Raw genomic sequence first — 25777 nt, 5'->3', positions numbered from 1 at the left:
CTTCCTACAAATACCTACAAAACTATTTCATGTTTACCTTGAAACCCCCATAAATTTGTTTGCCAGAATACCTACAATACGATTAAATCCAATGCTGAGACTATTAACTGTGATGCTGACCGATACCTAATTTAAAACCAACTATTTGTCTCAGAAGTAAGCCCAGCAAGTCAGGTTGGACGGTCCACCACCTATCACTTTAATACTGTGGTTTCAATAATGCATCTTTCTGAAACCTCATTCTCTATTGCCATTTACCGCGCTATTAATTTGTAAAACTTTTTAGAAGTGCAGTTTTACACAACTCCAGAAAACAAACAATAATGGCTGCATTTTGTACTTACTTAATCTTTTATATTCTGATGCAATTTTATTCACAATTATCACTTAAGAGATACAGAAAATCAACATGACAACAGTCATCCTAATACATATCAACAGTCATGAGAAAATAGCTCTTTTCACCTACAATGGTGAGACTAAACGCAAATGTAGGTAGAAGCTTTGTCTTGCACATAAATTATTCTTTGTAAGATGTTTAGGCTCCATAATTAAGCCTCTAACAAAACACATATTTTTGTTTTGCTGCACATATAAAAAACCCAAACATCCCATACACAAACAACTTACAAAACAAATTACAACAAATAAAACTAGAAAGAGTGGCCTGCAGACTTCACAGATTTTTCCCAATTAATTGAAAACATTTTTTTTGCAGATTGAAAACTCTACAATGAGGTACCTAGAATAAAGCTGACTGTTCCGTTTATAAAAACATGTTATGTTGCAGTTTTCAAATGATCTTTTTTGAAAATAGAAGTAAAAAACTACATGGAAAAAAGCATCGGGGTGGGTGGGGGGAATCAGACTTGCCAACTATGCAAATATTTTCCATAGTACTTGACAGGATTAGCCTCCCCTGAAGAAGAATCAAAGTATCACGCTACTTGATTCCTTACAAATAAAACTACGAAAATTAAGAGTATGCCCAAGCCTTTATTTCTGTCACAGCAAAAGCCCTGTAGCAATGGACAGCAAGTTTCAGCATAGTCTCAACATTACAAGACATGGAAACAGTGCATATAAAACTGCAAGGAGGGAGACTGTGTAACAAGTCCCTGCCAGACCATTCTTTTTGCTTTTTGTAAAACTTGCTTCCATATCTTCTGAAATCAGAAAGAGAGGGCTTATTTCAGGCGTCTGTTTTTCTCTAACAGACTGAATATTCTCACTGGAAGAAATGAGGCCTTTAAAGACGTGATTCGATTCTCTAAACACAAGCACCTAAGCGATGATCAAATCAATTAAAATTGAGAAAATAAGCCATTTTTTGGACATCTATAATTTATGGTAATAAAAAAAAAACCCCAAACGGCTTAAGAAATGCTCTTACAGGGTAAAATTTTCAAAGACACTTTCGGCATAGTAAATTCCATTTCAAAAAATGACTCCGAAATATATTTTTATGGGAATAATCTGAAGAGATTTAGATACTTAAGCGATTGAACTGCAGTATCAACTGTCCTAACATCATCTAATATCTCAACACTTAAGCCTTTGAATTTTCTGTCTGAACAAAAACCTGATTTTATTATAGCTACATCAAATCCGCACACTAAACTTGATTTGAGCTTCCAAATACTCAAAACTCTGACGTAAGACCTGGTGTCAATATTGCTCCCCAATATTTTTGTACCTCATGTATTTTATTTTAGGAAGGCGTTTATTTTATGTTACTTAGAAATAAAGAATGATGGTTTTTGTTGGTGGTGGTTTTTTTTTTTAACTCATCCACCATTACAGCAGACAACTCGGAAAAATGCAACATATATTAAGTAAATCTGGCACCAGCTATTTTCTTACTGGCAGCAATTTATGTTGAAAATGACATAAATTCTGTCACCAGCTGCACAGAAATTCTAAATAAACTAATTTTCATCCTGCTTTAATGCTGATTTAACAATCAGAAGACTTTTATATTTAAACCAAATGTTTAACTTTTTTATGATGGCTGACTACTTAACCACAATTTCCAGGGCTTAACAGCAGGAGCTAAGTTAACTCATTTCCTTCTGCACTTAACGAGAACTTGGTTGGGAAAAGACTGCCAACACATTGCATTGCTGTGGAAAGAAAAATTCAGCAGAACAAACTGCAGTGAATTGCATTGGTGATAAAGTTTCAGGAAAAAAGTACTCTCTGAGAAAAAGAGTGAGAAAAGCAAGAAAGGTGGACTGAGAGAAGATCCGAAGAAGGAACATCAACGTTAAGCACACATCTCAGTGCTCTACTAGCAGATGTTAGTCCCCAATGAAGCATTCCCGTGGCCAGTGCATCCAGCACAGAAAGAGCTAGAGCTGAGTGCAGGAGTGATAGAGCACTCACTCTGACACTTTCAGCCACAGCAGATAATTACAACACTAAATCCGTGCGAGACTTTTTACTTTCACAGGAGTAGAAACATTAATTCAGACAATTTTTGTCTCTCTGTGGCAGCACAAAAAATAGGAGCTGCATTTGGAATACAGTTCCAAATAAATACAATAAAAAACAAGTTCCACTACACAACAAACATGTCATAATTAAACTGCTTACATTGCAACTGTTGTGATTTTGCTTCTGTTAACCTAAAAGGCAATCTATACACCAATTATTCATATTACTCCTCGGTGCTTACTCAGCATACTAATCACTGGAAGCCCATCAGAAATTCAGCAGGGCCAAAAGAGAACTACTGAAGAAAGAGATGGTCTGGAGAGTACTAGATGACACATTCAATTTCAAAGAAAGATGACATCAATCAACTGCAAAACTAGAAATCCATCCGAGGTAAACTGGTAGAATGTGTGGCACAGAAACAATGGGTCCTTGGATAATGATGTTTAAAAGATAAATAAGTGTCATATTCTTTTATAATGGGAAGTCATGGCTTCACTGAGAATCAAAAAGCCCATGGAGAGCACTGACTTAGTCTGCACGATGTATGTGTATTTTCGTAAAGGTTGTGGTGATGTCCTTCGACAAATGCTCTTAAAGTGAGTTTCCATCACACAAGAAATAAAGCCATCCCATGGATTTAAAATATGACTTTTCCATAAAGAGTTATTCTCTGACTGGTATTAGGGACACCAGAATAGTTGCCAGGATGGAAGCAGGTGCTCTAGCAATGAAATACTTGGGGTGGATCCATGAGGCTGGCGTGCCTGTTTTCCCTCCCCAAAGATTCTCAGATCTTGGAATAAGAGTAAAGTTATCAGCAAAGCTGTCAGCTTCACTGGTGGGATAAGCTAGGGAAATAGCACTGCAGAATAATCTTGATGGTAGTAAGGAAGGCACAACTGCACTCTACTTAATTTTCAGCTTGACCTATACCTTTGGCTCCATAGAGGACTTAGCGGGTTAGACAGCCAGTGATTTAGGAAGCTCAGCAGTAGCAATTTTAGACAGACATTTCAAGAGAGGCTATGCAACTGTCAGCTCAGCATGGGTCCTACTAAGCAGATGTTTGTCCTGTGAAGGACCCAGTGCAGGTGACACCACCGACACTACAGACTTCACCCCAAACAATCTTAGTGTCAGACTCTACAAAGCACCCTAAAAATTCATGCTGCTAGAGCCATCTTTTCTTTCAAATGTGGACCTTCAGTACACCCTACTCATCACAGTTCTGTAGCTCTCTCCAAAGGAACATAGACACTTTGAGCACAGTGTCATGCTGCAGTGTATACATCACCAAATACACAGATAAATCCTGCTTTAAGCATAATCATGCGGGTTACCAACACATACCAGAGTGCCATGAAAAAAATTACCTCATAAAAATATATCAATACGCTGCGTCTGCTGGAAGCCCAGAGGATTGCAAATACAGCGGTTTTTAAAAAAGCTTTCCGTTTAAGGAAAAGGAGGAACAAAAGGAAGACTATTAAGATAATCTAAGGATGAAGAAGCGAGATCAGGCTCAAAGAACACCACAGTCATAACGGTAATATTACAGCTAGAGGCTGAATGCAGGCTATGGGGTCGCACTAACTTTATTCCATGCATCAGCATGATGGAAGGACATGTGACCAGAGAGACCGGTACTTATAGCACTGAAAAAGCTAAAAAAGGAAAAATGTATGTTCATGTTTTTGTAGTGAGTAATAATCCAAAGATGGAATAGGCATCTGGACTACCATCCAAAGATACAAGCCTGAAAATTTATTTCTAATACAAAGAGCGGAATGAGTAGAATGTTAGCAATGGTAATCCTTTCATTTCGCAAGGAGATGGTAAAGGAAGCGAAAAATTAGCTCAAACATGATATACCATTCTTAAACAATATAACGCTTCTTCACTATGAGGGTGGTGAGGCACTGGAACAGGTTGCCGAGATAAGTCGTGGATGACCCAGCCCTGGAAGTGTTCAAGGCCAGGTTGGATGGGGCTTTGAGCAGCCTGATCTAGTGCAAGGTGTCCCTCACATGGCAGAGGGCTGGAACTGGATGATCTTTAAAGGTCGCTTCCAACCCAAACCATTGTATGATTCATTCTATAACAATTTCCACAGAATCCTATCCTGATGCCAGGTATGTCAGTAGTTTACAGAGGAGTCTGTGGGAATCTGATCCTATAAACGTAAAGTTTCTTCACTTAGAATCTTATCTTAAAACACAAATACAAAAAGACAATTACTCCATGGGGAGTCAACTGTACCAGAAACTCTAAGAAATCAATGAAAATTCAGCTTGCATGTTGCGAACTTGAACATGTCTCTTATTTTATAAGCTTCATCAAACCTCAGATAAGCATAGTTAAACATAAAAAAAAATGTATCAAGTGAAGAGTGTGTGCTGGTTTGTTGTTTTTTTTTTTTTCTCCCTCTTTTAAAACTGAGTTCAGTTGGCTTATCTTTTTACATTGCAAGCATGAAAAAACATTACATCTGAATATGAACTTCCTTAACAAAATTGAAATACATTTTACATTCACTCCTGTGGTTAAAATGCCTTCAACAGGTTAAAAGAATTTAGATAATTTGTTTTAGAAAGAGATAAGGGTCTGACATTTCACCCAACCCCAGGTGCATGTGGTTTCTTAAAAAATGTCAAGAAGTCACACGATCTCAGTATATGAAGTCTGAAAAACAACACCTAGATCAGTATGTTCACTGAAATAGTACAAAAATTTATAAATTAGGATTATAAAAATAGCATTTTTAAAATATCAAACAACATTTGTGCAAATACGTATTTGCAGCTTACACTGATGCACTTCACAGTATGTGATTTTAAATTGACTTAAACAAAAATAACTGGAATGCCCTAGCATGCATAAAACCGTAGTTACAAAGCCAAGATCAAGGTTAGGTCTCCATAGCCCCAGTTCAACACAAAAGTTAAGCACAGGGATCATTTCACTTCAGTAGGACTGTTTGCATATACTAAATTAATTACTGGGTTAAATAGATAGATGAACCAACAACTGTTAAGAGTTTTAAAGTTCAGAGGAAGTACCCTACACACCCTTTGCATTTTTCAAGCACTCTTGCAATGCTTTTAGAGACTTTTTTTTTTCAGGTTCACTGTAAGAGTCTGTGGCTTAGTATTAAAAGCTGGATTTTTAAATTTTTAATTATTTAGCCTTGACTAAAAGTGACGCAGTAATACTTCTAAGTTGAAGAATTTTTAAAATTTATTTAAGATAATAATCTTATTAAAAATCCAGTTCCCCTTGTATTCAACTGTGATTTACATTTAATTTTAGTTCAGTTTATCTAAGCCTTAAGATCCTTAAACAAACCATTACTGCTAGATATAGGGTCTGTTATTTAGATATATTTTGTAATACCCCAAATTACAAAGTTCTAATGGAACTTTAAGAAAATTAACTTACCTTGCTGAGCTAAAGTGGATCTCAGCATTCCACTTTTAGACCAGATTTTCACTTGGCCATCTTCACCAACTGTAAAGTTATCACAGAAATCATCAACTTAAATGCAATCATAAGTCTAACAAACATAGCACTTGTATTTATCTAGCAAACACTGAAGTTAAAATAAATTCAGGTCTTCTTACAGGTAACTGTTGTTTATGTAGTCTTCCTAAAAAGCAAATAGACAGTATGTTAAGGAAAAAGATATTTACGACTGTTCTTCTGCTAGTATTAACAAGTCTCTTCCTCTCGTGAAAATCCCTGTAGTCTTCTTATCTGAACTTGCTCCTGGGAAGAGAAAGCCCATCACTATTTAAGTATCCCAAGTTCTGTATTTTCTATTCAGCATTGCTAGTATTTTTCATCTATTTACAGTTCAATGGCCCAGAGGCTGATTAAATGAGTCTCTGAGGAGTCCGAAGGGAGTAGGAGCAGATTTTATGTATTAAACTGGAGGCTTCACAGCTGATAAATGCTGAAACTGAAGATAGCTGAAGGCTCTATTTGGAAAGGCTTAAATTTGATAACATAACTGTGTCACTGAGAAACTTTACTTACTGAAGATGAAGTTGTTATACACTATACAGCATCGTTATGTATGCATTAAGAACACAGATTTCCCAGTGTGCTATCATATCTAAAACATACAGCTCGGTGCCTTAATTTAGACCTCCCAGATTCAACTCATGAGGAAAAATGTACACCTGGACGCTTCCATTCAAAGGTAATTTACTTACCAGATTTCAGGTTTTTCTATCCGGCTGATGTAGCTTTTAAGTGTTTAAGAAGTGTAAAAAAAAAAAAAAAAAAAGTAAAAAAATCTTATTTGTGCACATTTGATACTGTTAAAATAGAGCCATAAAGAATACTGATACAGTATCATCAATGATTCACTCTTCCTATATGGTGATGAATTCCCATATTCCCCATAAGTGCCATGCAGTCTTTCTGGGGAGGGCGGAAGATTGAAAAGGCAATTTTGACTTTTTCTTTGGAGAGATTCCTGAGGCAAATCTGTCTTTAAAAAGACAATATTTCTACCCCTCTGGGATTTCAGAGGAACATGCCAGACAGAGTTCCTTGAAGCAGCATTTTAGAGTCAGACTGAGTCTGGAAACAAGCAGATCCAAAATTATCTTCAGTACTTCTGGACTGAGTTGGAATTTGTCCAAAGAAATCAGCTGGGCTAGATCAACAGGAGGCTGCAGAAAATTCTGACACCAACAGAAATCCCATAAAGAAGTCTATCACAGGAAATTTAATTAGCTTCCCCTCAACATCAAGATAGAAGTTTTTGACAAAACTGCCAAAAGCAACTAATTACCAAAAGATTTAGGACAAAGAAACATGTAGAGATGCAGACACTGGGAGATCACTCTCCCAGCCTCAATAGAGAAGAGAGTTAGACCGCAGCTGGATCTACACCACTCCTAATAATGAAGAAAGAGAAGCACAGGAACATTCAGGATGCTTATTAGGCCTCAGTAAACTTTGCTGGCTAAAAAACCCCAAACGTCATCTGCAGGGATACAAATGTACTGACTTACCAAACTTTTTTGTAACAGATAAGAAAAAAAATCAACAACAAAATGTTCTCCTTTATGAAGTACAGAACACCAAAACATCTAAGCACTCTGATATTAAAAAATTTACTTTCAAGTAAATAGGAACACATCTAATAAATAGGATCACTAAAAGACATAAATGTTATCAGATTTTCTATTAATTAAAATAGACAACATACTTCTAAAACAGCATTAATCAAATAGTGCAAAATTAACTCCTATTAAACAAGGTGATAACAACCCCAGTGATACTGAAGACATTAAAAAAAAGTAACTTATAGCTAACTTCATTTACGTTGTTGATTTTGTGTTTCCATTTCCCCCTTCTCATGAGAATTTCAAGCCAGATCACTGTGTGAGCACTTAATACACTCAGTTCTATTCAAATTCTATGTAACTACAATATGAACTATGACATTTGGGATTACATCTTTCAAACATATGTCAAGGATTATTTTTCCAAAACATTCTAGTTGTATTTATCCCATAGAATAAAGTACTTACATTATATACGTTTTATTGAAAGCACTTACTTTTCATAAATTTTGTTTAAGGCTATTTTTGTATCCTTACATTTCTTCATGGCATGTCAACTTTGTATATTAAAAAAACAAAAGGCTTTATTTCGAAAGAGCTCTTCTGTTATTTTAGTTTACAAAACACTTCATTACTTTAAGGATGCTTACCTGTAACCAGTGCTGTTCCTTCATAATTCCACCTTCCTGCAAGTACAGCTCCACAGTGTGCTTCTACACTTTTCTCTACTCTTCCTAATTTTGAAATCAAGTGGAACTTCCCTAAAGGAAGGTTCAACATAGAAATAGCGTATCTAATTTTGTGAATTGGTATTTACGACAGTAACAGTATCGTCTTCTCTTAAAAATACACACGCAAAACATGAAGAAACCAACAAAAAAGAACAAAACATGCAATTATGTTGTTCACAGCTATGATTAGCCCAATCCATCCTTTTGGTATGTATAATCTTTGTTTTGCCTATTCATTTTTCTTATGTCCCTCTAAAGTTTGGGTGTTTCTCTGGGGACACAACTGCCTGATGTTATTTCTTTGTCTGAAAGCTAACAAACAGAGGTAGATACACTGCAGCCCAGGAAGATCCTTGTCTTTTCTTTTTTTAAGATCTGAAAAATCACTCAACACCAAAGGGATAATGGAAAAGCTAGAACAATCTGACCATCAGCGAGTGCGTTGCTCTGAGGAAGTATTACTGCTTGCATTATGGAGCTGTTATGGAAATTCACAGAAGCCAAAAACAAAGCTATTAATGATTTCAACAGAAGCATGAGGAAGTCTTTCTTTCCAAATGAGGAACGTTGCTTAAATCCAGGAAGATCAAATTTAAACTGGACCAAAGAGCAGACAAAGGGGGACTTGGAAACATGTGGCAGAACAAACGCATGGCTTAGAATAGTTCAGTGATTCAAATTAACTACTTTGAAACCAAAACTTTTTAAAATGATTTTATCTAATCTGCCAGACAGTGAGCAACTATAAGCAATTTCCAGAGCGACCAGAACTCTTGGAGGTGAACAGTACACAGATACCTTGCACTAAGTCCGTGCAAATGCTCCATCACTTCAGCTGGGATAATTTTTCTATTAATAACATCTTGCTTGAGAATATGAATTACAGAACAGACCACACCTGATCAGCCAGAAACGGAAACTAAATACCTGTTTCAGTAAAGGGCTACATTATCAAGACCAATATGCGTACGCAGGTGGTAACAGAGTTAACTATGAACTGCGCAGAAGGTAACGACACCACCGCACTACACGCACATTCAAATTACAGTAGCCAAGATGGCAGGATTTAAGTGGCCTGCACTGCCAGAAGCTTGAAACAACTTTTATTTTTGCACTTAAATTAAAAAAAAAAGAAAAACAAACCACAACCAAGGAAAAATACAAAAAACCCCTAACAACAAACAACAAAGCCAGACTGAAACCAAAGAAAAAACATTCTGGTAGATCTGTCAGTAAATAACCATGATACATACAATCAGAACTCTCCACAGTATTATTCAAATTAATACAATCAGACTTTGTCTTCGTTTTACTTAAGTACATAAACAAAACGGCACAATGATCCAGACAAATCTCTGCCAATGCAAGATTTCCAAGCAAAAGACTTTTAATACCGAAGAAAAAGAAAGATTTGTATAAATGAGTTGATTTGCACAGACCATTTCAAATACCATATACAACTACAAATTTTTGCTTTTCTTTATCCCTTCTATTCATATCTACCAGAGTACTCCAAACAGCTAATCTCATTTTTTTTCTGAATTCACAGAACTAATATTATTACTAAGACCACTTCTTCCTCATTCAGTTTATTTTTAATTTCCTAAAATGTTCAGGACTGGAAGTCCACATTTAATGCATTACGTTATTTTATGGTTATTTTATAAGTATAAAATGTATTTTATATAATTAATACATAAGTTCTTTTATATAATCTGAGATTCTGATTTTTTGTCTAAAACAATAACTGGATTCACAGGAATTCGACAGCTAAATGCCATTTTCTCTGATTAAATTGTCAAAAGGGCCTTTTCTGGTTTTAAAATAATCCATTAATAAACATCTTTAATTTTCTGATCACCTGCCTTATTCGATGCATAGTGTACTTGTTCAGTCTGTAGCCAAGACCTTTTTCACTGCAGAATACTAAAATATAAGTATTTTCATGCCATCACCTACAGTATTCATCATTAAGTAGCTGAGGTCTTCATAGCCATTATGAACATATTTCACTAATTTCCACTGAAAAAATGTTTCAGTATCCAATCTGAAATGTTCAGAATCACTTTTTTAAGGATACAAAGAATTCTATGGCATTTTATATATTGAAACAATAGCTTCCACTGACCCAGGTAGAATTCATAAGACCTCAATACTTCTGTAAGCAAACCCCCCAACACATAAGAGAAAAAAATAAATTAAAATGAAAGAACAGACAGTTGGCAAGCAACTGAATACTTCGGTCTAGGTCACATTATCAGGAAAACAATGGGCCATGTCACAGAGTACAGGATAACAATGTTATACAGGGAAACATTCAACTCGTTTACCGATCTTTTGAATCCTTTCCCACTCTACAAGCTCTTACTTCTTTCACAAGGCATCTTTCAAACACTGAAACATAGCAAATTGTAGGCTAGCAGGAAAGAATACAGTTTCATATAAAAGCAGGTCCACCTTAGGCACTGACAGAATTCACCTGGAAAAAACATGATCATGCATTTAAAAACTGTATCACAACACTTATGCAGAACAGGGCCAAATCAAGTTTTCATGGATATCAACTGCAATCATCCTGCAACTTCTTTTCCAACACGTGAATTTACAGCTGATGACAAATGATGCAACTCGTTAGACGCTGCTTTTTTTCACTGCATTCACACGTAGAGGTTGCTCCAAAAGCAATGTTTCAATGGATTTCTCTGCCTTCTGTTCTTCAACTTAACACTGAGGTAGTAGAGGCTTTCAAATTAGAACTTGCTGCCTTATACACAATTAAGAAAGGGAAAATCTTAGCTCTATGCTTGGAGTAGATAGAAGTGATTCAACTTAATCTTACTTTACATCTCAGACTTGTAAAATACTGTTCCTTTATTTTTATTATGTACTGAAGCCAGACGCTGTCCTCAGTCTTAAAGTGACTCTCCAGTTTTGGAGGAATTTCAAGTGGGAGATTAGCAGCCTATACAAATACAGAATATGAAACTTGTATGTTTTGTTCATTACTTTTCATAGACTCTTAAATGCTGACCTAATGTAAAATTATCAATAACATTAAAAAGTTGAAAAAATAGGTCTATTCCCTTATGATTTGTGCTTACTAAGCAGTTTAAAGCTGAACATATTCTTTATTTTTGTAAAAAAGCAGCAACAAGACCAATGTAAGTAGGAAGTAAAAGAACAATATCCCACAAGAGATGCATCTTGGAAGAAAACCCAAGAGGATTAAATTTACATTTGCTCTAATTTCACAAACATCTGGAGTTCAACCAGGAATTAAGGCAACCCTGTAAAGACATTATACTCCTTTTCCATTGGATTCAGCACATTTCCAGGAATCCTTATCACAGAGATGAATTAGCTGTTGCAGGAAAATTGCAGGCTTAACACATAAGGCATGCTACGTAAGTAATAGTTAAACAGAATTTTAAATGTAAGGTTTTCAGAAAATAGCAATTAAGCAAAAAAAATTGTTCATGCACTTTTACAATGCAATAATACACTTGCATATGCAAAAAAAGTCTTTACAAGGTAAGTGTCGTTATTGAAAGTGCTAAATTACACTAAGAGATAAAAACTTGGAAATTTTCTACAGTAAGTTTTTAATCTCAATTCATTCTTTCACAAATTAGGTTAGGACTGGTTTGTATTTCAATTTCACTTAAAAAAAACCCAACAAACAACCCAAAACAAATCCAACACCAAAACCCTACGATTTTTTGGTAAATACATCTCATGAACAGTTTTTCAGAAATTGAAGGTTCAGGATGAGCTTACTGATCAATGCTAAGAGCTTATCCCTTAGTCCTAACAACAGTTAAGCAGGTAAAAAGATCCCTACAAGAAAGAATAAAGTACTAACTTGTTCAAGACAAAACAAGATCTCAGGTGTGATCTGTGAACTAATTATGGCAAAACCAACTAATTTCGTAAGTAACAGCAAACCAAATCAACTTGTGTTGCTGGACTCTCTCCTGCCTAAAGAAGGACTCCAGCTGAACATTTCCCTTCAGTGAGAGCAAGAACACCAACTCCTCTCAGCGTGAAACGTCTGCAGCCCATGCCACAGCTGCCCCTCAGTGGGCATTTTTCCATCACAGAGCAGCCTCATTCCATAAAACCCACCAAGGAGCTCTAAAGTTACAGCCAGTCCCCCTACAACACTGGCCATGGAAGTCTCATTTTCTTAGGGAACAGAACTTTAAGAAAAAAAAGAAAGTTTCTTCATCCAGTTCTGTTTACATTTAGCACTCATATGAACAAATTGGGATTTACTCTATTCACTTAAATAGAAATTACATCCTATCTTCCTTCCGCAATATTGCATGTTATCTTCCTACTGCAGAGTATCTACTGCTCTGTAACAACCATAAAGTGTTTAGTTTCAATAGCAATCCATCCAGCAATGCTCAGTTCTACTTTGCGCTGTGCTATGCTAGCAAAACAGTAGCATTCAAATTCACAACAGGAATAGCAATAAAGGCCCCAGATGTCCAGAAGGAATGCAAGGGCTGAATACAAACTCGACTCATTGAACAATACAAATTTATCTAACGACCGGTCACCGGACTGGCTTGAAGAATGTGTCATCTTGGGAAACGGGGACGTTAACTGATTGCAGACTTTGATCAGACAATACCTATCCCAGCTACACCACCATTAAGATGATAAGCCTCAGGGATGTGCTGAGAACTGGACAGTTTGAAGGTCCTACACATTTGTAAAAAGAAAAACCAAAAAACAACTCACTGCAATGAAGTTGGCAAAGATAGCCAAAACAGTTTATGCTGCATGCAAGCAAGAGACAGCTGCATTAAAAGAAAGTGAAAGTTAATCAAGCTGATCTCCAAAAGCTGGACAATGATAGAACTGACAAGACTCTCAAGTGCACATGAATTCTAAGAGAGATATAAGTACATGACCATTTACATATTTCACAGAATTTTTGTCTCATTCAGTAACCTTCAATTTTTTTTTTTTTTTACTGTTATGGAGGAGACAGCATTTTTCCTAACCTTCCTCTCACTGTGTCTTGTAACTGAAGTCCTTATAAAGTACTTCTAACTTTAGGTTAGACAAAAAAAGTTTGGTAAAAGTTATAAGCAAATAAACACAAAAATCTTATCGAGAAAAATGCAGACCAATGATAAGAGACTGGTTTAGAATTTGTTGGTCACACAAAACTAAAATCTTGAGCAGCAAGAAAAATCATCTGCTGAGCTGCAAGACCTCCTCACTTGAAACCTCTGCCATTGACTTACGTCACTTAAAGTAATCCAACTTCTAGTCGTTAATTGCAAAGGTCCTAGCGCATTGTGGAAAAGGTTCTGGGCAGTACTGATACGTGGTGCTATTCATGAACCTTTATTCCTAAACTGTAGCACTCCGCTGCAGTTTCACTTAATCCACTTACAGGAGAAGGGTAAGCACTCATAGCTACTACACATTGCACTTCAGAACTGGTATCTTACCTAAATTTGCACTGGGCTCACATATAGACTAAAGTACTTTTGAATGTACAGCTCCTGCAACAGGCTAATTTTTTAACACTTCTGAAAAAAAAAAAAAAAATCAACTTTCAACCTCTCTAAACACACCTATAAATACAATTTATTTTTCCTTTCATTTCTTAGTAATATAAAAGCCAGAGAAAAATGAGAGAGAAAAGTTGCATAGCAGAATTTTAAAAGTCATCTTTTTCAAGAAGGTAGTAGTAGCCCTCATATCTTTCTTCAATTAACCGTCAAAGCATTATTCAAGCAGAACATGAAATATTAGCATACTGTTTTAATAATATTGGAAAATTGGATAAATTAGCAGAAGATCTGACTTACTACAGTTGCTCAATATTTACACATACAATTTAGAACTTTACAGAAACAGGACATTAGAAATACAAATGTGAAAACTGAGAAAGAAAAAGGAAGGAGAAAAAAGCATGGAATTAAGAGCACCAGCTGATCTACTGAACTCCCTCCATCCCATGTTTATCATTGAAAGAAAAAGACTACAAATACCACAGAAATCAGCTCAGTTAATACTGATCATTGATTGAATTTCTCAAGAACATCTTTGTTTACGTACTCTGCCCCCCCAAGCATAATAGTATAATGCATGCAAATATTAATTGATACAAATGAATCTTGCTTTCAGCTCTCACAAAAGCTTCCACTTTCACCTTAAAAGCTCTACCAGCAATGCTTCCTTAGACCCAGCTGCCTAAAATTCACAGTAAAATTCAGCATCAAGTATTGCAAAAATTACAGCTCTACTTGGTCAAACTTGTCTCCTCATCTTCACTCCCCACGCACATCTGGGAAGCTATAGGGAGCCAACCTTCAGACACTGGCCAAAAGATGTCCTGCATTTGTTCCATAAATTCAGCGCATTTATTCCTTAGGAAGTACTGAATATCTTGAAGAAATCTTGGCCTCCCCTCAGTGAACTGAACTCTAAGCTCTCCTAATTTTTAAGTGCAACTATTGCCAAAAGTTAGAGAAATCACCAAGACGTCATGCAAGGAATGAATTTCCTCTACCTTCTTCAAATACATATTACTTCTCTCCATCCATACAGAAAGCCATGCTGGATGCATCAGCTCCAGACTGCTAATGCCCAGAAACAAACCTTCTGTTCCCAATCAAGCTCACCGTTAAGCTAGCCAAAAGCCTACAATAAGTTCCCCTCACCAAAGAAAACATACTAGACCCACAAATTCAAGGTTCTGGACAAAACATGGGCAGAAGTTAGCTGGAAATTATCCATCAGTCCCATTAAAACTATCAGAGGTCCCTGTGAAAGCTATCAACAGGGTCATGGGCAGATGGCCTCCATTATCCTGATGGAAACTCTCTACAACAATTGACCATGATCTGTTCTGCCTGAAAAAATTGGCAGAGAATTTAGAGCAGCATATTGCTTTGAGTTCAGTGTTGAGAAATTCCCATTACTACCATCTGTGTAGAAATAGAGCATTACCACCAAGATCTTTGACCACTGACAAAAGAATATAAGTTAAGTTTAGTATGTTGATGTGATCTGCCTTTTTGTGGCAGATGAATACTAATACCAGCAGGATAATTTAATTAACTTTGAAACTTTCAACAGCATTATCAACTGAGTAACAAACAAAGGTTTTAAAAGTTAAGATTGGCATAAGGACTGTCCAGCTTCTGCAAGTCATACAGCTCTTCCAAGTCACCTGTAGTTCTTGGATTAACATATGAAAGTATCAGAAATCATTCACAAACTAATACACCAACCCCATCAGCAAGTTCTTGCCAGTGGATTGTCAGTGAGGCAGTCCCAGTCTACATCAAGGACTTGTTTCTTAGCAGAGTTTTTATTCCAATGTAATTTTTATAACAAGGTCAATGTAAACCAGCAGATTTCATAAAGGATCAACCCCTTTTTAAAATTGGTAGGTTCAGAAAGGAACACTCTCACCTGAACTACAGTGTTTCCAAATGGTAGGTTCTTTGTAACATAAATAAAGGGGGCAGGCAGTGTTAAGAAAATTTATTTTTACCACTACTTTTCATATTTTGTTCAAACAAAGAATTAGATCATCAAGAAGAAACTCCAAATGTTTTTCCTTAAAGAAAAGGGATGAGGGAAAAAAACAAAGGGGAAAGCTTGCACTGAAAACTCCTGATGGCATGGAACACAATCCCTATTACAGTACTAAGGAGACAAACTCTGACCTGAACAGTATGGACTGCTTCATAATAAATGTAAAATAATTACCCAAGATTTCTTCACTGAACTGGGGATATGAGTGTATCTGCCTTTATGAAGGAAGAAAAATTTGACTGTGTGCAAGTCAAAACAAAATCAATTCCAAGTCTCTTTGGGGAGGAGGAAAAATTCCCCAAGCAATCATCAAAACTTCTTGCTCCCACCTCCCTTCCACAAAACAGAATCCATACAGCTGCTGTATTGGATCATATAATCTAGTAATAGTACACCAGCATACTGGACAAATGTGTATATATACACCTGCCAGTATAGTGGCCATACATACTAGTCTTACATCTCTGACATCAGCCAGAACTAGATGCTTCAGAGGGATATTCAAGACTTCACAGAAGCCTAATACAAGACACGCTCTTGTAACGTGCCCAAGAAAGAGCACACTGATATTAAACATCTCAGTTAAGCAATTTCAGTAATTTGGTCAACTTCAGTTTTCGTAACTGTAAGAGATATAGTATTTATGTAGGCATGCAGTGCAGGCATATTTAAACCTACTGGTTTATGAAATGGATAAAAGATGGTAGAACTGGACCTTATATAAAAAAAATTATGTATCTGCTGTCAGAGGTATGTTTGATAACATTGTGTCAGAGAAAATGATAGTAATACAATGTACTAAATTTGAAAAAATTATTAATTTTACACCAGTGCAACTTGGTGTACAGGTATTTGAAACTGCTGTATTGCAGACTATTTAACTAACTGCAAATAATTTCTCATGTATTGGAAAGACATAAGCACAAAGTGGTATGAAATTATAAATATTTTAAATTGACTTACCATCAGAACTTGTTAGAACAAAGCTCTCGGCATGGGACTGTTTCTTCCCACCTATACTTCTGGGAAACCAGTGAAGATCTATGGGATAAATATCATCTGGAAGTTTCACTACTCGAGTAGTCTCGCTAGTTAAAAGGTTCCATTTCATAATTTGGTGATCATCACTACAGGAATATAGCTCGTCAGCTGTAGTCCATCCCACACAGCTAACTATTTCTCTATGTTTTACTAAATTAAGGAAGTTTGAAAATTTTAATTATTAATAATTATTGAATAAGCTCACAAAATATCTCATCCAGGCTATACCAAACTGAAGGAACAGTACAGGAAGATTATTTTGATACGATTACATGGAATGTTTTATGTAAGAAAATATGATTCTTCATGCTTTTTTGCTCTTTTGTGTCAAGCAAAAAGCTGGTAGAAATTCAGCAAAAAATAAAGCAAACTATCATGTAAAAATATAATTCTTATTATGAAGCCTGCTGATTGAAACTAGTAACTAATTGTTGGGTTACACCTCTAGAAGGGTCTTAGTGCACAATGCAAGTGCAAAACACCCAACTATGACCCAAATGTGTTGGCTTATTAACACCACATCACATATAAATTGTTGACATATCTAACTTATTAGTAGGAAAATTACAATTTTGTTTGTATCAGCAGGTCTTATTACAAGCAAGCAGATATATCACTACTCCTACTTAGTGTCTGGGAAAGCTTTTAATTTACCCCTACAAATAAGGGAAAGAAAAGCTGAAAACTTTCTACCATAAAATTGATAGCTTCGGAAGGAAAGGTATTACTCTAAGAGTGTTCAACACCTCTTAAAATGTTACCCTTAAAGGCTATACTGAATGGCAAGATGAAGAAACCAAAAAAAAGCCACCTGCAATTTACAAATATTTTACTATGACAGCTATGATACAGAAATGCTTTCTGGAAAAGAGTCTGTTCAGAATTAACATGCCGTTCTACGGTTTGTTCTGAGACAAAGGATATGTTTTGGTTCCTTTAAAAGCGAAGTCTTCAGTCTCATTTCAGCTGGTCAGATGTAACACCAAAAAAAGCTATGTAGGTATAACTGTAATAAAACAAAACAAACACATATATAAGCAGGCAAAACTAAAAAGGAAGACACTAATACCAAGATAAAAAGTTTTGAAGTAAGTCATATTACATTATTACTGTGGAAAAATACGCAGCAAAAACCAGACCTGAGTTTAAAGTGAATTGTTTGTACAGTACACATCTTTATATTTATCTGATCGCTTAGTATAAACACACTGGACAATTTAAAGAACAAGAGATGCTAGGAACATATTCCTGAAACGTTACAGGTTGAAACAGTGAAGTTCTCTGGTGCTGACATGTAGCCATGAAGGTAGGTAGCAAGGGAAAACCTGGAACCACACAGCCAAGGAACTTCATGCTTAGCAAGAGCACCATGACAAAATTTAGAGGAAAAAGCTATACTATGAAAACAATCCTGCCGCGACAAATTGATACAACATCCTAGTCTTTCATCCCCCCCTATTTGTAATGTCCATGATACTTCAGTGCAACACAGTAATTTCATTAACAGTTCACTGGGGTCCCACCCGCTCGTCCCCTTCCCTCTTGTGACAGCAAAGGCTTTTGTGTGTCTGTGCCTGGACAGCGTAGAGGCACTGATCCAGGTTAAAAGTTTTTTGTCCTCCAGGATGGGAAGAAGTGAGAGCAAGAGGGAGGGAATAGATGGTATACTCTGAGGAGACCATGATGATGCACAATGTGGCCTTCTAATACTCTGGAATTTTTTCACCATAAAAATTACTGTGTCAAAAGGTTACTATACAGAATTTAAGAAGCATTAAAGGGATAATAGTCCTAAAACATAATTTGCTGTGCCCAAAGAATAAAATAAGTTCTTTTCAACCCTACTTCACATTAATTGATAAACACAAATAGTTATTTTTATTTTTAAATCATTATCTCTCTCATACTTGACTATGTAATTTCCTTCTCCTACCCTTATCCAAAAACTGCCTAAGGGAGTCGCATCATCAAGGCATTTCAAAGGGGCCTACATTTGTACTAAACTTTCAAAGTAGCCTTTTAATCACATCCTGGACTTCTGTATCATGGCAACGCCATTGTTCAGCAGCTGCACGTACCCACTCAGCATACACTGCAACGTTTTCTGATGATCAGTTGCAGGGCTAGACTCTGTCCCACAAATTCTAAAACGAAATCCCCAAACATAAACCGCCTGGTTTGTATATAGCAAAGAAACAGCACCGAGTAAAACAGTACTGAAGATATTCTCTCCTGCTTAACAGACTACCTCTCATGTATGTGGATGCACAGATCTTACCTGCTTCTATTTTCTGTGCACACCACACCTTGCCAAACCCACCTTTTCAGTTGCTGCTCGGTAGTTTTTATCTGTTTATGTCTCACTTTGGGTTTCAGCAGGCATGTCGCTACTGTCAGCTTCCAGCTTGCACTCCCCCACTGCTCCCACTACAAGGAGTTCTGTTATTTTCCTTTCAAAGACAAGAACCAGAACTTTATTATAACTTTTGGAAACGGCTCAAGCACTCTTTATGCGCACCTAAAAGGCAGAACGCCCACTCTTATGCCGCATAGCTCACCTGCTGCCATCAACAGGTACATGCATCACTACCCATGCCGGTGCATGCACTACACGCCGCTCCGCAACAGGTTAGCTGAAAGCATTTACTAGGAGTTTTCAAGAAAGATGGGACAATAACGAGGAGTTACTCGGACACGGTGCGTTGGGGTCGGCGTCTCCCAGCCTCAGGCATGGTCCTGCAGCCTCACACCGCAGCCCCAGGCCTCCTCCCCTCGGCCGTTTCCCCTCCGGCGCTGCTGAAGGAGGAGGCGAGGCTCAGAGACGGCGGCAAGAGCCTGAGCAAGAGCCGGGGGGAGCGAAGGGAAGGACAGACGGGCCGGAGGGAAGGAAGGGGCGTAGATGGCGGTGGCGGGGGTGAGCTCGCTCCTCACAGAGCGGCTCCTCGCTCCCGAAGCGCGGCTCTTCCCGCCCCGCCTGCGTCCCCTCCCCAAACCCGAGCGACAGCCTCAGGCACTACACAGACGGCAAAGCCTGCTCTCCGGCCACGCCAGCACCCCCTCTTCCCTCAAAGTTTCCATCTTCCCAAGCGGCAGATTATGTGTGTGTGTGTGTGTGTGTGTCCCCGCGAGAAAGCGTCCTCCCGGCGCCGCGCTTTCTCTGGGCGAGCACCAGTGCCCGCTTCCCTCAGGGCCGCCGGGGGTCGGGACTCCCCCGCCCTTACCTCGCCGCCCGGCTGCCTCCCGGAGCTCTCCCTCCCGTCCGCCCAGTCCACTTCCCACGCCGTGCCAGGGGTCACAGCTCTCGACCCTCTCGCCCACCGCGGCGGTGAGTCAGACCCGCCGCCCGGCAGCCTCCCCCGGCGGCGAAGGGAGGGGGATGGCCGCCGCCGCTGCCGCCTCCTCCCCAGCCCGCCTTTACCTGCGCCGTCAGCGGCGGGGAGAGCACAGAGCGGCGGCGACGGCTGCCTCAGCGGCCGGTTCGCAAGCTCCGGCGGCTGCCGCGCTAATCCCGCCTTCCTACGCGGCCCCGCGGCGTCCCAGCAGCGGCAGGGCCAAGACGGCGGCTCTCCGCCCGCCCCCCCCCCGCGGCGAAGCGGCTCCGTCTCTATGGCGACTTCCCGCCAGACTTCCTTCTCGTCCTACCGCCACCTCACGAGCCCTCCCAGACCAGGTGACACGGCCCGGTGGCGTCACCACGCTGCCCGTTAATTACTACCGCTTTTAAACCGTCGTGTCCACACAGTTTTTTTTAATTTTTTTTTTTTTTTAAATAACAGCGCCCGTTCACGCCGCCGCTCCGGCCCTACCACCTCGCCGCCCGTTGCCGAGCAACCAAGCACCGCCCACTGACCTACTTCTAACGTTAAAATAAATCCTTTCCACGCGGGACGCGCGGGCATGGCTGTGGGGCCGCCGCCACCCTCAACCGGGAACCTCTCCCTTCCCTCTCTCCCTCAAAATAAACCGCTTCCCGAAGCGAGGCGATTTATTTTACTTTTTTTTTTATCCCGCCCAGCCCTCCGCGCAGTAACGGAAAACAAGATGGCGCAGGAGCGGGGCTCTTCTTTTTTTTTTTTTTTTTTTTTTTTCCTCCTTTCAAACCCGCGGGAGGCCGGCCCCCTCCCTTCCCAGCATGCCCCGCGCTTTTCTAACGAATTTCGGTTCGAGTTCGCCGTTTGGGCGCCATTTTCGAGTGTGGAAGCCGCCGAGCTGCGGCGGGAGCTGGAGCTGCCCGCCCTGCCATAGCCCGCAGCCTCCCTGGGGCCGGACGCCGCCAGTCCTCGAAGGTACCAGCTCCGCGGGCAGCGCGGGGTAGCTCGGCGGGCAGGGCTTGGGGCAGAGGCGCCGGCAGCTCGCCTGAAGGCAGGTGGAGTTGCGGGTCTTCACTCGCTGTGAGCGGGGCGGCAGCGATGTCTTCAGGGCACTTCCCTGGGCAGCGGGCGCTGAGGAGAAGCGCAGGGGCGGCGACGGGCTCTGCCCGGCGCCTTATTTTTCCTCTTTTCTCCCCGCCCTGAGGGAGCGAGAGGCGGCAGCAGCCTCTCTCTCCGGACCCGGGCGGGGGGGCTTGCCCTGCTGAGGGCCCTTCCCGAGGGGTCCGGGCTGCCCGACGGCCGCTCGGTCTCCGCGCCGGCGGGGCACGGCGCCCGGCGTGTTCCTCCTGGCTGGTGTGGGCAGATGCGTGTGACGAAGGGCGGGGGGGGGGGGGAATGAGAAAGGGCTCTCTGCAGCCCGAGGGAGAAAGCCCGAGGTTTCCCGCTGTGCCCTTATGGACCTCGGGACCGTGAATTGGAGACCCACCTAGGACCGGGAAGCAGAGGAGTACGTCTCGGTAGCACAGAGGCCCGATTTTAATCTGCTTACAAAGCGGGGACCCTTTGTAACTAGCTCTGCCTGTTCCTTTTCTGCTTGAAGTATGAGACACGAGTTATAAGAAAGTTCATAACGACTTGGAAAGGCCGTGAGAAGGGTGCAATTGGACTCCTTAGATTAACGGACGGATTAAAAAAAAACCAACCAAAAATCCCAAAACTTTTCACTGACATAGGTTATCGCTATCAAATTTAATCATCTGTTAATAAGGAAGCCTTTCTGTCCGTCTCTGACTCTTTTTCGCTATCCCCGTGACAAAAACGGCACTTGGCAGGAGATCGTCGAGGGATGCTTTTAACAAACACCTTTGAGCTGACTCAGGGGAGGGGCTGGGCACGAATTTGTTAAATTTGTTAGAGAGTATGTGGCAGCTGATTTATTGCGATTTAAAAGCTGAGGTCAAGTAGTTACGCTTGTTCATTCTGTTGAAGTATCTGGGGGGGAAGGGTTGGTAAGGTAAATAGGTCTATGTTGCACAATTCTGTTGGAGAGGAGCAGTTTTTGAAAAAAAAAAATAAATCTGGTACTTTGAGAGGCTGTAATTGTCTAAGACAGCCATTGCGGAACACTTCTTAACAGGGGCATAGACTCAAATTGCCTTAAAATGAGTTCTTTCTCTCATTTCCCCCCCCTCCCCCATTGTCCCAAATGAAGGGCTCTCATGAGAGTGTGGGTTGGGGGTAGGTCTGAAAACGTCAAATGATTGGCACCAATTGTAAGATGACTTTCTAACCACGTCAGTTTTTTATCTTGTGAGAAGTAAACTTTCTCATGTCTGTTTTTCTGCGAACTAACTTCACCACTTGCTGCAATTTAAACTCTTTGGAGATAGTTTTGCTCCTGCAGTTGTCTGTCTTCTCGTCGGTTGCTTTCTATTTATACTTTTTGGGAGCTGTGCTCAAGTGCCAGCTGATGGACTTTTGTAACGTTTCGTTCTTGAACAGCTAACTTTAACATCACAACTAGATTAAGGTATTTTGTTTTGCTTTCGCTGTTAAATGATGAACGCTGGCTGTAGTGGTTGTGTTATATTTTGCGAAATGAGTGTGTTGATCTAAGCTGTTTAAGAGTCGAGTCTTTGCTGTAATTACGCAGGTCTTGTTTATCTATCTATATAAAATACATAGTCGGCATGGACTGTTGAAAGTAAAATGCATGTCAGGTCTGAAACGTGTATGCGACCAGTGTTTCCAGAAAAGTATAGACGTATGGCTACTTAGTTTGTTATTGCGAATGTATCTTTAACTCTTTTGCCCCCAGCATCATGGTTGCTTTCTCTGAGCATAGTAACTGCATTGAACATGGCTGTATGAGTTTTCAGTAGGTAGATTCATGCAGTTTCTACAGATCAGGGTTGGACCGTTGTTTTGGAGGGGGTCACGTAACTTAAAATAGATTATTATGAGGCTAAGCTTGAGGTTTTGTTTCAAATTTGGGTTTTTGTCTTCAAAATACCTCTAGTCTTTAGTTTCTAAATTAGTCAAACATCTGGGAAAACATGTAGGTGTATCCCGTAGGGGGTTGTAGTTCAATGCTTAGATCACGGGCTTTCTTGTTTATGTTAGCAAAGGAGATAAATCCCTTCAGTAGTTTGATTGCTTGGAATGGAAGGGGAGCAGCCAACAGAGATCATGCCAAGCAAGAGCACCAAAACGTCTACAGCGGCCCATCGGAAAGGCAGAGAGCCCTTAGAGGAGTCCACTAGTGACATGGAAGTGGAAAACGAAGGTGACGGCCAGCTTGGCAAAGCACCTCCACAAGGTAGGTCTGAATATTGTGGTTCTGATGGTGTGTAAACTTGCTGATAGTACTTGTTTAGCAGCAATGTTCAGTTGAATTTACCAACTGCTCAGATAGGATTTGCTCTTTTCTAGAAAGGAATATTGAAAGCCTTAACTCCTGGCAAGTGTTTGGTAAAGAGGGCTTGCAAAGAGTTAAAGTGTTTGGACCAGTGATTTAGTACAAGTGCAAAAGCAATTAGTAGACATTCTCCTAATAAAGCCTATTTCATATTCCTGATCTGTAACATTGTACTTAAGGTTGTGATACAACAGCAGGACTTTTCAAATTTATATGCAGCCAATGGTACGGGATTTCTTGGAATGGAATAAATGTCAAGTTTATTTACTTAACTCTTAAAATGATTTGACTTGCTTTTTCATGAAGCAGTGTATTTTCTTGAGTTTCTTGAGTGGAGTTTTTGCTGAAAATGTCTGGAAAAACAGCAGTGTGTGTCTTTTTAGGTAGCCAGATATGCAATTATTAAAGCAAGGTATTTGACAAACAGATTAATATGTTGAAATTGGTGGCAAAACCTACTGTCTATTTGAAGAAAAAGTTGCTAGTAACTGTTGAAAAGCTGCTTTGCTTACAACTAGCTGATATCCAGGGGGCCAGTTTGTTTTCGTAACAAACTTCCTGTCTTTGCAGAGTAGTTGTGCTGTCATTACAGCTTTCAGAGCATTGTGCAGCGATCCCCAAATCTTGCAGTGACTTGTGAGCACGCTTGAAATGTGGCTTTGCACTTATTAATTAGAAAGACTTTGCCTGTTTCAGATTTGTAGGCTTATTGTGACGGTTGTAGCTATTGTAATTGCAGAGTGCCTATTAAAGTGTGTTAGAATAAGAATTACATAATGAAAGAACAAGCCCACTAGTGAATCGATGAGACATCTTAAGTATCTCTTTTTAAAGATTTGGTTCATGGAAAGGAGAATTTTTAATTCCACTTAGCTAGTTTTAATAATTACAGGCAAAAGTAGAGGTTTGGTTCATATAGAAATGCTGTTTGCTTTTCCAGCTGAACATTTTAAAAGGTGTCTAGTCATTGAAAGCTTATAGTCTTTTTTTCTTTTTGTTTATTTTGGATGAGTTTTAGCAGTCTCAGATGAGGTGCTTGATAATCGAAGTTTAGAAGAGATTTTGGGTAGCATCTCTCCTCCCCCACCTCCAGCAATGACCAATGAAGCTGGTGCTCCTCGTCTCATGATAACTCATATTGTAAACCAGAACTTCAAATCCTATGCAGGGGAGCAAACTTTGGGACCTTTTCATAAGGTATCTTTCTTTTACCTTAAGCATTTTTTAAATGAAGGTAAGACTTCGCTGTGTATTAGAATTCCTTCCTGTAGTTTCATGTAAGTTTACCTCAAAATAACTGAAAAATATTTATGTTTTAAAATTACTTATATAGTGATGTTATAAATTTTCATTATTGGACAGTAGAAAAAACAGTTTAAGTGCAACTTTCTGATCCTGTACAATTTTAATTTATCAGTAAACCCTAAAAAAGCACACTTTGCTCTTTATTTCGTTTACTGGAGAACTTTTAGGGGTGTGTTTGAAGAATGAGAATATTTTTTAGTGCCCACAAGAGACTTACGTGGCTAATCATGAAACTTTCCTTGCGAACATACTTGCTAAATGCAGTATCGCTTTGAGTTAACAAGTTAAATTTTAGAAAGCTGAGCTGACTTGAGGTGTGGGTTTCTTTCTTAAATAAGTTGTACTGCTTTACATTTGGCAGTAGAAACTAAGCTATCAAATAGTCTGCAGTTTCATGCGCTAGAAATAATTGTGTTTTAAACTGTTCACTAATGAAGTGGGTGATGTATACTGGCCAGCATCTATTTCCCTTTGAATATCACTTTTTCCTTCTATTATGCAGCGTTTTTCATGTATTATTGGGCCAAATGGCAGTGGAAAATCCAATGTCATTGATTCAATGCTTTTTGTATTTGGGTATCGAGCACAAAAAATCAGATCCAAAAAACTCTCTGTGCTGATCCATAATTCTGATGAACATTCGGACATCCAGAGTTGTTCTGTGGAAGTCCACTTCCAAAAGATCATTGACAAGGTATGTATGCTTCTATTCAGAACAGTGGAGGCTTTTTTTTTGTTTAAGAATTGGAAAACTTTTAATATTTGGTTATTTTAGTTTGAGCTGGGGGCAACTTCATAGCATGATTAGTTTACCTTTGGGCTGTAAAACATCAATTCAAAGTTAATTAGCTTAAAAAATTATTGAGTAGTGCACTTCTTAAA

The 25777-nt window shown here is 39.2% G+C and overlaps 2 protein-coding genes across 3 annotated transcripts in view; one reads left to right on the top strand and one right to left on the bottom strand.

The window, feature by feature from the left end:
• The window catches only part of IFT80 (intraflagellar transport 80), a gene marked incomplete at both ends in the record, with an annotated part of 51026 nt that extends 33204 nt beyond the window's left edge, over window positions 1–17822 (bottom strand). The window contains 4 exons of one of the 2 annotated variants that reach the window (XM_082003529.1): window positions 5878–5946; window positions 8168–8278; window positions 16784–16993; window positions 17762–17822. In XM_082003529.1, the coding sequence (XP_081859655.1) occupies window positions 5878–5946; window positions 8168–8278; window positions 16784–16993; window positions 17762–17822 (451 nt within the window). Of the gene's footprint in view, window positions 1–5877; window positions 5947–8167; window positions 8279–16783; window positions 17004–17761 lie in introns of those variants that run through there. The other variant, XM_082003530.1, reaches the window with a different exon arrangement.
• A 5512-nt stretch (window positions 17823–23334) lies between these two features.
• SMC4 (structural maintenance of chromosomes 4) overlaps window positions 23335–25777 on the top strand; it is a gene marked incomplete at both ends in the record, with an annotated part of 38447 nt that continues 36004 nt past the window's right edge. Inside the window, 3 exons of the mRNA XM_082003340.1 lie at window positions 23335–23491; window positions 24609–24787; window positions 25398–25589. Coding sequence (XP_081859466.1) covers window positions 23335–23491; window positions 24609–24787; window positions 25398–25589 — 528 coding nt within the window. The remainder of the gene's footprint in view (window positions 23492–24608; window positions 24788–25397; window positions 25590–25777) is intronic.

Source organism: Phaethon aethereus, assembly GCF_964289735.1.
Source record: "Phaethon aethereus genome assembly, chromosome: 9".
NCBI classification, from domain to species: domain Eukaryota; kingdom Metazoa; phylum Chordata; class Aves; order Phaethontiformes; family Phaethontidae; genus Phaethon; species Phaethon aethereus.
This window is presented reverse-complemented; position numbering and strand designations above follow the sequence as displayed.